We start from the raw sequence: 12,277 nt of genomic DNA, 5'->3' as shown, positions 1-12,277 counted from the left end.
ATGGGGGTTGAATTTTCTCAAAAGCTTTTTCTGCATCTATTGAGATGATCACATGGTTTTTCTTCTTCAGTTTGTTAATATGGTATATCACATTGATTGATTTGTGTGTATTGCAGAATCCTTGCATCCCTGGGATCAGTCCCACTTGATCATGGTGTATGATCCTTTTAAAGTGTTGGTGGATTCTGTTTGCTAGTATTTTGTTGAGGATATTTGCATCTACATTCATCAGTGATACTGGTCTGTAATTTTCTTTTTTTGTGATGTCTTTGTCTGGCTTTGGCATCAGGGTGATGGTGGCCTCGTAGAATGAGTTTTGGAATGTTCCTTCCTCTGCAATTTTTTGGAAGAGTTTGAGAAGGATGGGTGTTAGCGCTTCTCTAAATGTTTTATAGAATTCACCTGTGAAGCCATCTGGTCCTGGGCTTTTGTTTGTTGGAAGAGTTTTGTTTGTTTGTTTGTTTTTGCGGTACACGGACCTCTCACTCTTGTGGCCTCTCCCGTTGTGGAGCACAGGCTCCGGACGTGCAGGCTCAGCAGCCATGGCTCATGGGCCCAGCTGCTCCATGGCATGTGGGATCTTCCCGGACCGGGGCACGAACCTGTGTCCCCTGCATCGGCAGGCGGATTCTCAACCACTGCGCCACCAGGGAAGCCCTGTTGGAAGATTTTTAATCACAGTTTCAATTCCATTACTTGTGGTTGTTCTGTTCATATTTTCTATTTCTTCCTGGTTCAGTCTTTGAAGGTTATACCTTTCTAAGAATTTGTCCATTTCTTCCAGGTTGTCCACCTTATTGGCACAGAGTTGCTTGTAGTAGTCTCCTAGGATGCTTTGTATTTCTGCGGTGTCTGTTGTGACTTCTTTTTCATTTGTAATTTTATTGATTTGAGTTCTCTCCCTCGTTTTCTTGATGAGACTGGCTAAAGGTTTATCAGTTTTGTTTATCTTCTCAAAGAACCAGCTTTTAGTTTTATTGATCTTTGCTATTGTTTTCTTTGTTTCTATTTCATTTATTTCTGCTCTGATCTTTATAATTTCTTTCCTTCTACTAACTTTGGGGGTTTTTTTTTGTTTGTTGTTGTTCTTTCTCTAGTTCCTTTAGGTGTAAGGTTAGATTTTTTATTTGAGATTTTTCTTGTTTCTTGAGGTAGGATTTTATTGTTATAAAGTTCCCTCTTAGAACTGCTTTTGCTGCATCCCATAGGTTTTGGGCTGTTGTGTTTTTTTGTCATTTATCTCTAGGTATTTTTTAATTTCCTCTTTAATTTCTTCAGTGATCTCTTGGTTATTTAGTAGCATATTGTTTAGCTTCCATGTGCTTGTGTTTTTTACAGTTTATTTCCTCTAATTGATTTCTAATTTCATAGCACTGTGGTTGGAAAAGATGCTTGATACGATTTCAATTTTCTTAAATTTACCAAGGTTTGATTTGTGACCCAAGATATGATCTATCCTGGAGAATGTTCCATGTGCACTTGAGAAGAAAGTGTAATCTGCTGTTTTTGGATGGAATGTCCTGTAAATATCAATTAAATCTATCTGGTCTATTTTGTCATTTAAAGCTTGTGTTTCCTTATTTACTTTCTGTCTGGATGATCTGTCCATTGGTGTAAGTGAGGTGTTAAAGTCCCCCACCTTTATTGTGTTACTGTTGATTTCCCCTTTTTATAGCTGTTAACATTTGCCTTATGTATTGAGGTGCTCCTATCTTGGGTGCATATATATTTATAATTGTTATATCTTCTTCCTGGATTGATCCCTATGTAGTTTCCTTCTTTGTGTCTTGTAACATTCTTTATTTTAAAGTCTATTTTATCTGTTATGAATATTGCTACCCCAGCTTTCTTTTGATTTCCATTTGCATGGAATATCTTTTTCCATCCCTTCACTTTCAGTCTGTATGTGTCCCTAAGTCTGAAGTGGGTCTCTTGTAGACAGCATATATACAGGTCTTGTTTTTGTATCCATTCAGCGAACCTGTGTCTTTTGGTTAGAGCATTTAATCCATTCACATTTAAGGTAATTATGAATATGTATGTCCCTATTACCATTTTCTTAATTGTTTTTGAGTTTGTTTTTGTAGGTCTTTTTCTTCTCTTGTGTTTCCCATGTAGAGAAGTTCCTTTGGTATTTGTTGTAGAGCTGGTTTTGTTGTACTAAATTCTCTTACATTTTGCTTGTCTGTAAATCTTTTGATTTTTCCATCAATTCTGAATGAGATCCTTGCTGGGTAGAGTAATCTTGGCTGTAGCTTTTTCCCTTTCATCACTTTAAATATATTGGGCCCTCCCTTCTTGCCTGTGGAGTTTCTGCTGAAAAATCAGCTCATAACCTTATGGGGATTCCCTTGTATGTTATTTGTTGCTCTTCCCTTGCAGCTTTTAATATTTTTTCTTTTTTTTTAAGATTTATTATTTATTTATTTTTATTTTTATTTTTGGCTGTGTCGGCTCTTAGTTGTGGCACACAGGATCTTCATTGAGGCATGCAGAATTTTTCATTGCAGCGTGCAGACTCTTCGTTGTGGTGCACGGGCTTCTCTGTAGTTGTGGTGTGTAGGTTTTCTCTCTCTAGTTGTGGTACACAGGCTCCAGGGTGCATGGGCTCTGTAGTTGTGGCATGCAGGTTCCAGAGCACACAGGCTCTGTAATTTGTGGCACACGGGCTCTAGTTAAGGCATGTGAGCTCAGTAGTTGTGGCATGTGGGCTTAGTTGCCTTGCGGCATATGGGATCTTAGTTCCGTGACCAAGGATCGAACCCATGTCCCCTGCATTGTAAGGCAGATTCTTTACCACTGGACCATGAGGGAAGTCCCTAATATTTTTTCTTGGTATTTAATTTTTGATAGTTTGATTAATATGTGTCTTGGTGTGTTTCTCTTTGGGTTTATCCTGTATGGGACTCTCTGTGCTTCCTGGACTTGATTGACTATTTCCTTTCCCATATTAGGAAGTTTTCAACTAGAATCTCTTCAAATATTTTCTCAGGCCCTTTCTCTTTCTCTTCTTCTTCTGGGACTCCTATAATTCGAATGTTGGTGCGTTTAATGTTGTCCCAGTGGTCTCTGAGACTTTCCTCAATTCTTTTCATTCTTTTTTGTTTATTCTGCTCTGCAGCAGTTATTTCCACCATTCTATCTTCCAGCTCACTTCTCCATTCTTCTGCCTCACTTATTCTGCTATTGATTCCTTCTAGAGTATTTTTAATTTCAGTTATTGTGTTGTTCATCACTGTTTGTTTGCTCTTTAATTCTTCTAGGTCCTTGTTAAACATTTCTTGTATTCTCTCCATTCTATTGCCAAGATTTTGGATCATCTTTACTATCATTACTCTGAATTCTTTTTCAGGTAGACTTCCTATTTCCTCTTCATTTGTTTGGTCTTGTGGGTTTTTACCTTGCTCCTTCATCTGTAGCATATTTCTCTGTGTTCTCATTTTGTTTAACTTACTGTGTTTGGGGTCTCCTTTCTGCAGGCTGCAGGGTCGTAGTTCCTCTTATTTCTGGTGTCTGCCCGAGTGGGTGGGGTTGGTCCAGTGCCTTGTGTAGGCTTCCTGGTGGGGGGACTGGTGCCTGCATTCTGGTGGGTGGAGCAGGATCTTGTTCCTCTGGTGGGCAGGGCCGCATCTGGTGGTGTGTTTTGGGGTGTCTGTGAGTGTAGTATGACTTTAGTCAGCCTGTCTGACTAAAGGCTGGGGTTTAGACTAATGGGTGGGGTTGCGTTCCTGTCTTGCTAGTTGTTTGTTGTGAGGCATCCAGCACTGGAGCTTGCTGGCCCTTGGGTGGAGCTGGGTCTTACTGTTGAGATGGAGATCTCTGGGAGGGCTCTCGCTGATTAATATTCCCTGGGGCCAGGAGTTCTCTGGTGGTCCAATACCCTGGACTCAGCTCTCCCACCTCAGAGGCTCAGGCCCAACCCCTGGCTGGAGCACCAAGACCCTGCAAGCCACATGGTGTGGAAGAAAAGGAAAAAAAAAAAAAAGAACAGAAAGAAACCCCCAAGTCGAATGGTAAAAGCAAAACCAAACAGAAAAAAACAGACACACAAAGAAACACACACGCACACACACACACACATGCACTCACAAGAAAAGAAAAAGAGAAAAAAGATGAGAGCAACCAAGCAAGTAAACTAACCCAAAAATGAAAACAAACACTAAAAACTAAACTATCAAAAAGAAAAACAAAAAACCAATCAAAAGCAGAAAGCAATCTAAAAAAAGGCAAAGAAAGCATAAAATAAACACACAAAAGAGATAAAAAAGGATAAAAACATAAGAAAGATGAAAACAAAAGGAAAAAATACAAAACAACAAAAAACTGAAGTAAAAATTGAAAAATGTAAAATATAGTTTAAAAGAAGATAAAAACAAAGCAAAACAAAGGAAAAAACAAAAACAAGGAAAAAGCACACCATAATGACAAAGTAAAGTAGAAAGAGGAAAAAAAATAAAGTAAAAAATATATTACAAATAAAAGCATAAAAAAGAAAATAAAAAAATGAAATGAATAATAAAAAACAATAGAACAAAGTGAAAAAAATTATAGTAATATTAATATTTTCCTGTGGCCTCACCTGTCAGTGTCCTTGCTCCCACAGTGAAGCGCAGCCAATCCCTGCCTGCCCGGGAAGTCCTCCAGTACTTCTAGGTGGGTCTCTGGACCTGCTGTGGGCTCTGTGGGGTCAGCTCAGACTCTGACCTGGCCCAACTCTGGCGTGTACTTGCCCCCAAAGTCCACAGTTGCCCCCAAAGTCCACAGCCTCAATTGCAGGAACACTCATTGTCTATTCAGATATTCCACAGATGCAGGGTTTACCAAGCTGATTGAAGGGATTTAATCCTCTGCTCCTGTGGCTGCATAGAGAGATTTCCCTTTCTCTTCTTTGGTCCCACTGCCCCTGGAGTTCAGCTTTGGTTTTGGTCCCATCTGTGCATGTGGGCCACCCTCAGGCATCTGTTCTCCACCCAGGCAAGAGGGGGCAAAAGCAGTGGCTGATTAGGGCTCACTTGCTCACTCAGGCTGGGGAGAGGGAGGGCTACAGCAGTCACAACTGTGATCACTTCTGCATCTTTTTTTTTTCCGTTTTGTTTTAATTATTTATTTATTTATTGGGGTATAGTTGTTTTACAATGTTGTGTTAGCTTCTACTGTACAGTGAAGTGGAGTTCCCTGTGCTATATAGCAGGTTCTCATTAGTTTTCTATTTTCTACATATTAGTGTATATATGTCAATCCCAATCTCCCAATTCATCCCACCCCCACTTTCCCTGCTTGGTGTCCATACGTTTGTTCTCTACGTCTGTGTCTATATTTCTGCCTTGCAAACTGGTTCATCTGTACCATTTTTGTAGATTCCACATATATGCGTTAATATACAATATTTATTTTTCTCTTTCTGACTTACTTCACTCTGTATGCAGATGACATTTGCATGTTAATGGACCTGTTCTCTTAATAGCACTGGCTACTTTTCACCTTCTCTGCACATTGGAAGATATAAAAGGAATTGTCAAAAGACAAAGACCCTGCAGCCCCAGGCCAGCATGTTTGAAATAGGGGCAGAGTTAGTTAGTGATAAGATTTTCCCTTATTCTGTGAACTGCAAGGATATTATGTTCAAGGTGGTCTGTGAATTTTCTTTTTTTTTCTTCCTTTATTTTTTTTAACAAATCCTGACTTTATTTTTAAAAAATTTATTCTATTTATTTTTAAATTTTAAAAAATTTTTGGCTGCATTGGGTCTTCTTTGCTGTGCATGGGCTTTCTCTAGTTGCAGCAAGTGAGGGCTACTCTTCGTTGTGGTGTGTGGGCTTCTCACTGTGGTGGCTTCTCTTGTTGTAGAGCATGGGCTCTAGGCATGCGGGCTTCAGTAGTTGTGGCACACAGGCTTAGTTGCTCCATGGCATGTGGGATCTTCTCAGACCAAGGCTCGAACCCATGTCCCTTGCATTGGCAGGAGGATCCTTAACCACTCAGCCACCAGCGAAGTCCTGTGAATTTTCATTTTAAAAGGGACCTTATGTTGTCCTGGGTGCTACATCTTTCCTCACCAAAGCACCTTCCCTGCCTGTGTCATTCCAGATGTGTCACAATTGCTCATAAGGGAGGGCTCCCTTGAAATGCTGGCCATGTCGGACTCTCCAGGAGAAAAGGACAGTGAGTCACAGGTACCGGGAAATTCCCATTCCTTTTCCCCTTTGTGCTGCAGATTCTAGTTATTGTGTTCCTGAGCTTTTTTTAGCTTCCAGATAAACTAATAAGGGACAGAAACTTATTGAAAATGTTGAGAACTGTAGAAAAAAATTCACAAAAGCACAAGTTCAAAATGTGACTTTTAAACTTTGAATTTTGAAAAGGTGATCTCTTTGGTTTCCCATGTGTTAAATTTCTATTTTAAAAGCAAAGATGTTGGAATAGTTGGAGGGCAGAGGGGTGGGGAGCCTCCAACCTGATCCTTTCAGCAGCTGCATCAGCCTAAATGGGAGAGGGCTTTGGGAGAAGAGTCAGCAGGGTTAGAAAAAGCAAAGTCTTCTTTTAGCTTGGCATTTCAAAACAGTTTCTCCTTTGTGATTAGGTGTAAGCAGCACATGCTCACGATCTAGTTGTCTCTATGATCTCATCCCAATGAGCTGGCCCAAGAATTGCCTTTCTAGATATCACTTCTGTTTCTGTAACTTTCAGCAATTTACCACATTGTGACTCAGCAGCCCATTCACTCTTCCTTGTGGTGGGAAACAGAGGAAACCCTGTATGCCTAACGTCTAGTGGAGACTTGAAATTAAGCTTAGGAGAGACCGTTTATTAGTGGACTCCTGAGCAAATTACCAGACCTCTCTCAGTCTGAACATCAAGGATTAACTGAAGTCATGTGGCACTTTGTAAACAGTAAAAGCACTCTGCAAATGTCATCCCCACTCATCAGCTAATGACACTGAGTGCAAGAGAGATTCGTTAACTTGTCCAAAGTCTTAAGGTTATTAAGTAGTAGAGCTAGGAATTTGGCCCCCTAGTCTGGGGCCCTTTTCTCTACCTTGAGGAACTGCATGGACTTCCCAATAAATGCTAAATATCTCAGCACTGAAACAACCCCAGGGAAGTCAGGAGGTCACAGGGTCACCTCTGATTGATACTGTCAAGTAGTAGAGTCTGGATACTGTAACTTGTAGCTCAGCCAAGACCTGCCTGCCCAGCACATCTGTCTCCTTGAGTCACTGTGGTCCTGAGATCCAGATTAAGCCATCAGCTTGAAAAATCCTGGGACCATGCTATGCCGTGTGATGGGCAGGCCCTCACCTGTTAGCCCAGAAGCATGGATGAGTTGAGCAGAGAGCCGAGGGAATCACAAGGTCTCAAAGGGGCAGCCCAAAGACAGCACCAAGACAGTCATTCACCCAGCAACTCCTGATTGAGCTCTCATAAATTAATAATAATCCTAGTCCCTGGCACAGATGTTCACTGCCTTGAGCAGAAATGAGAATAAATAATACCAATACAATGTGGTGACAACACTATTAATATAAGTGCAAATGCTCAGGAGGCCCAAGTATTGGGACACTGACTTTCCACACTAACTGTGGGGAAGAAGTCTGTGATCCTTGTCAGGGGATGAGTGGAAACTAGTTCCTTAGGGGAGCAGTGCCAAGTTGGGTGGGGCCATGGAAAGTGCACTTGCATCCCAGTTTGGCTTAGGTGATGCCTAACCTCTTACTAGGGAGTTGTTTGTTCACGTCTCAAGTGTTTGATCCACAGAGTCAGCTCCTGGGTTGGATTTTTGTTTTCCAGACATGGAACACAGTTTACCGAATGAAAAGCAAACCTCGGGGATACTGTTTGATCTTTAACAATTATGATTTTAGCATAGCAAGGAAGGATGTGCCCAAACTTCACAGCATTAAGGATAGGAATGGAACAGACTTGGATGCAGGTACAGTAGAACCCAAAAGAGAAATGAAATATTTCTAATATCTATGTTTTTGTCAAAAGGGGAGAACAAAAGCTGTATCAACAGGGCCACGTGTTTCAAAAAGATGGATATAACCGTATTTCCCTGTGGAGGTGAACAACATTCTTACATACTTGTTAGTTTTCTGCTTTTGTTTTTTTTAAATTAATTTTAAAAATCAAAGCAATGTATATATAAAGATAAAATATCAAATCTTACTAAAAGGCTTATAAAAAGCAACAATAAAGTTTGTTTTTAATTCAACTAAATGAATAGAGCCTCTATAGAGTGTATTAGGTGTTGGGTGAAAACATTGCCTTGGTATCAAGACCATTTACGGAAGTTGTGTTTATAAAAGTTGGGCTATGAGTGCAGCAGAAATTGAGTCCTTAACAGAAATAGCATTTTCAAATGTTAAACTAAACAGAAAGTCTTTGGCTCAGCCTTTTTCAGCTAAGATTGAGAGCTTACAAGTTAAATGAAAAATAATTTGCATCATGTGAACATAGAAATGGCTACAACTAAAAGCAATAAAAGAAATAATTCAACCCAACCATTGTGATATTAAGAATTTTTACTTGATCGAAGAATTTTTGAAAATGGTGTTTATGAGTCATAACATCAGGTAATTACTTATTTTTTAAATAAAGTAGTTTAGAAAATAAGATAGCTTGATTTTAATCATAAGGACTCTGTGAATGGTTTCTGTTAACATTTGTTTATTCGAGCAAATCTATTCTAAGGTTTTAAAAAGCCACAGAACCTAAGTTCACTGACTACATCATTCATCATCATATATCTTGGTATTGAAGAAAAGGTTTCAGGCTTTTGATTTTCATTTACTTAATATTTACCATTAAAACATTTTTTATTAAAATGGCATTGATTGTATTTCTGATCAAGGGTATAAAGTAGCAGTATGTAGGATGAATAAGTTTAGCAATCTACTGTACAGCATGATGGCAATAGTTGATAATCCTGTATTGAACATGAGAAATATGTAAAGAGACTATATTTCAGGTGTTCTCATCACACACACACATACACATGCAAACAAAAGGTAACTGAGTGAGGAGATATATTATTAGCTTAACTGTAGTAATCATTTCACTATTCATATCATAATGTTGTACAGCTTAAATATATGCTATTTTTATCTAAATTAATCAGACAGGCAGCCTGAAAAATGTTGAAAGACTTTGACTAGATCAGTTAGAGCATTTGGGGAAAAATAATGTTAAGCATGTAGAAAACAAAGCAATGAAAAAATAATGCTATTGCTAATTCCAGGAAAGACAAAAAGTTTAATAAGAAAGGAAGCATAATTAAAGAATATTATGTTTACATAGTATTAGTAATACATATATTTCTATTGCTTCAACTAAAAGTTGTAAATGTATAAGAACACCAAGCACTCATCACCCACAATAGGAACTCAATACAAAAGTCTAAAATTTATAAACGAATAAATAGAAATGAGCCCAAATTCATTACAAAATGGAGGCTAATACCAAAAAAAAAATAATAGCTAAAAGTTGAAAGTGGTTTCCTTCATAGAAATGGCTGGACAGAACATGACTGGATAAAAGGACGAGCAGAGGGGGGTAGCTTTTTGTAATAAGTCTTTTAGTACTACTTGACTTTTAAAACATTCATATCTCGTATTTTGATGAACAATTTTGAGAGGGTTCAGGATAAAATAAGTATGGATCTTTTATTAAAAATTCATTTTTGCTTTTTTTCTGATTATGTAAGGATTAGTTACTTTTTAGATTGGTTAGGTAGTAAGCCTAATTAATAGCTTACCCATCTTGTAGGCTAGTTGAGAAAAGACAACAGGCCAACAATAGCAGTCTCCCCTTTCTCTTTTGCCTCAGGGCTGGGAAATATTTGCAGCTAGTGGCAGTAAATATTAGAAGTCTGTGGAATCCAGTCACTAATATAGAGGGTCTTGTTTTTAAGTTCTGGTTCAGATTCTTATCTGATCAATGTTCTCTCTAGTCCTGGGTTGTGGTCTGGGAATTCTTGCGGTGTAATATGACTTTTCTCGTTTCACTTTTCAGAGGCTTTGAGAAAGACCTTTAGTGAGCTTCATTTTGAGATAGTGCATTACAAAGACTACACTGCAAAGAAAATCTGTGAGGTTCTGAAATCCTACCAAAGCATGGACCACAATAACAAGGACTGCTTCATCTGCTGCATCCTCTCCCATGGAGACAAAGGCATCATCTATGGCTCCGATGGGCAGGAAGCCCCCATCTATGAGCTGACCTCTTACTTCACTGGTTCAAAGTGCCCTTCCCTTCTTGGCAAACCCAAAATCTTTTTTATTCAGGCTTGTCAAGGGGATAACTACCAGAGAGGTATAGCTATTGAAACTGACTCAGAACAGAAGGAAGCCTATTTAGAAATGGATTCATCACTTCAGAAGAGATATATTCCAGATGAGGCTGACTTTCTGCTGGGGATGGCCACCGTGAACAACTGTGTTTCCTACCGAAGCACCATGGAGGGGACCTGGTATATCCAGTCACTTTGCCAGAGCCTGAGAGAAAGATGTCCTAGGTAATTTTTGCTTATTCAACACTTCTTTCATCTTTAAATGTCTAGCTGTGGATCACATAACTGTAATTCTCAGGTCAGTTGCAGAGTGGGAAAGAGGGCAAGTTTACCGATGGAAAAAACTGAAATACTTACTGAGGAGTTTCTTTTATTTAGCACCTCAAAGGACAATCAGCATATCGTAGAGTGGGAAAGATGGCAAAGTCATATAGTTCATCTCTTTCTTTAGGCAGAAATATGACTGAACCCACTCAACTAGTTTGGAATTTCCATGTTTAACATCCTCCAACCCTGTCAAAAGTTCTATAATAGCTGACCAACCTCGGACCCTCTTGTGGGAGATAAGTGCTAAAGATCAGAAACTTTTTCTATTCCCACAAATTTGGCCTGCTTTGAAGCCCACAAAATGTGGGAAAATAACTTTCCCTCATTTATTATCTTATGTTTCCTTTATTTAAATGATGGTTTTGTACGGCACAGTTCACCAAATGCACACACAACCAGCAGATAAATAGCAAGGAATCCTCTGTAGGTTGCTTCTAGTTCCATGTCTCATTATGTTTTAAGTGTATGAAGAGCAAGAATTTCCCATGGCAGATAAAGGACTGAACCATAACATCCACACTACATTTTCATTTTGTAACTTAGACCACGAATCCTGCGAGGTTCCAAGGGGTTAGCCATAGAAGTGAATAAACAGGTTGCCCAACTAAACTGATAAGAGAAGCTGGTGAGAAAGCAGTGGGGTGGCTGCAGGAGACTTTCAATTTCCACTTGCCTAAAGTTTGATGCGGCCACAGATAAATCCACAGAAGCAATGCCAATTTGAGTCAGAGGACGTTGGGGGGCATCGAGGCGATTGGGGGTAAGTGACACAATACATGGAGCAGAGTGAGGTGCAAATAGGTCAGGAGGCAAAGAAACCAAATCTGATGTTGACAGTGAAGTTTCTGATGGTCATAAGATATTAAGTTCTGAGACAACTTCTTTACCTAGAAAGCTGTGGTAGGTCTTGGTTTAACATCTTGTTATTTCAAATGCCTGTTGTTTTGCGGGAAATAACTATCACTAATCACAGCAGATGATAGGGTTTACCAGTTGATTTTTCCCCCCATAGATGGTCACAAGGTTATGTTATGTTTTTCAGGGGTGAAGATATTCTCACCATCCTCACCAAGGTGAACTTTGAAGTAAGCAATAAGGATGACAAGAAAAATATGGGCAAACAGATGCCACAACCTACTTTCACACTGAGGAAAAAACTCTTCTTTCCCCTTAATTGATGCTATTGTTTAGTTGCATAACTAAACAATAGTGAAAATGCTGCTATTTTATTCTTTCTTTTTTTTTTTCTTGATAGATGGAAGTGGAGGGAATGGGAGGGCAATATAATTTTCATGCAAATTCAAGCTAAATCTCTGGCTTTGCAATAGCTAGACAGTCATAGCTGTAGGCATGATTAATTGTGTTTTTAATTTGATGAAAAGGTTTAAAAATGAACTTATAGTAGATACAAAAAGTATAGTAAGTTTAAAAGATCACTGAGAGGGATATTTGCGATCTGACCTGGCTAAAAAAACCCCGCATGTGTTGAGGTTGAGGATATAATGCTCCCACATCCGGCCTGATTGCTGGTGGCGAGTGTGACAAGCTATCCCAGGAACATGTGAGCAAAATTATGTCTCCAGGGCTTCCCTGGTGGAGCAGTGGTTAAGAATCCACATACCAATGCAGGGGACATGGGTTCGAGCCCTGGTCCAGGAAGAT

General features: G+C 39.3%; 1 protein-coding gene across 1 annotated transcript in view; it reads left to right on the top strand.

The window, feature by feature from the left end:
• The window catches only part of CASP8 (caspase 8), a gene marked incomplete at its 3' end in the record, with an annotated part of 28,168 nt that extends 16,375 nt beyond the window's left edge, over window positions 1-11,793 (top strand). Inside the window, exons 6-9 of the mRNA XM_079710041.1 lie at window positions 6,088-6,173; window positions 7,789-7,930; window positions 10,012-10,513; window positions 11,658-11,793. Of these exons, the coding sequence (XP_079566167.1) occupies window positions 6,088-6,173; window positions 7,789-7,930; window positions 10,012-10,513; window positions 11,658-11,793 (866 nt within the window). The remainder of the gene's footprint in view (window positions 1-6,087; window positions 6,174-7,788; window positions 7,931-10,011; window positions 10,514-11,657) is intronic.
• Window positions 11,794-12,277: the final 484 nt, after the last annotated feature.

The sequence above is a fragment of the Hyperoodon ampullatus genome, assembly GCF_949752795.1.
Source record: "Hyperoodon ampullatus genome assembly, chromosome: 8".
NCBI classification, from domain to species: Eukaryota; Metazoa; Chordata; class Mammalia; order Artiodactyla; family Ziphiidae; genus Hyperoodon; species Hyperoodon ampullatus.
This window is presented reverse-complemented; position numbering and strand designations above follow the sequence as displayed.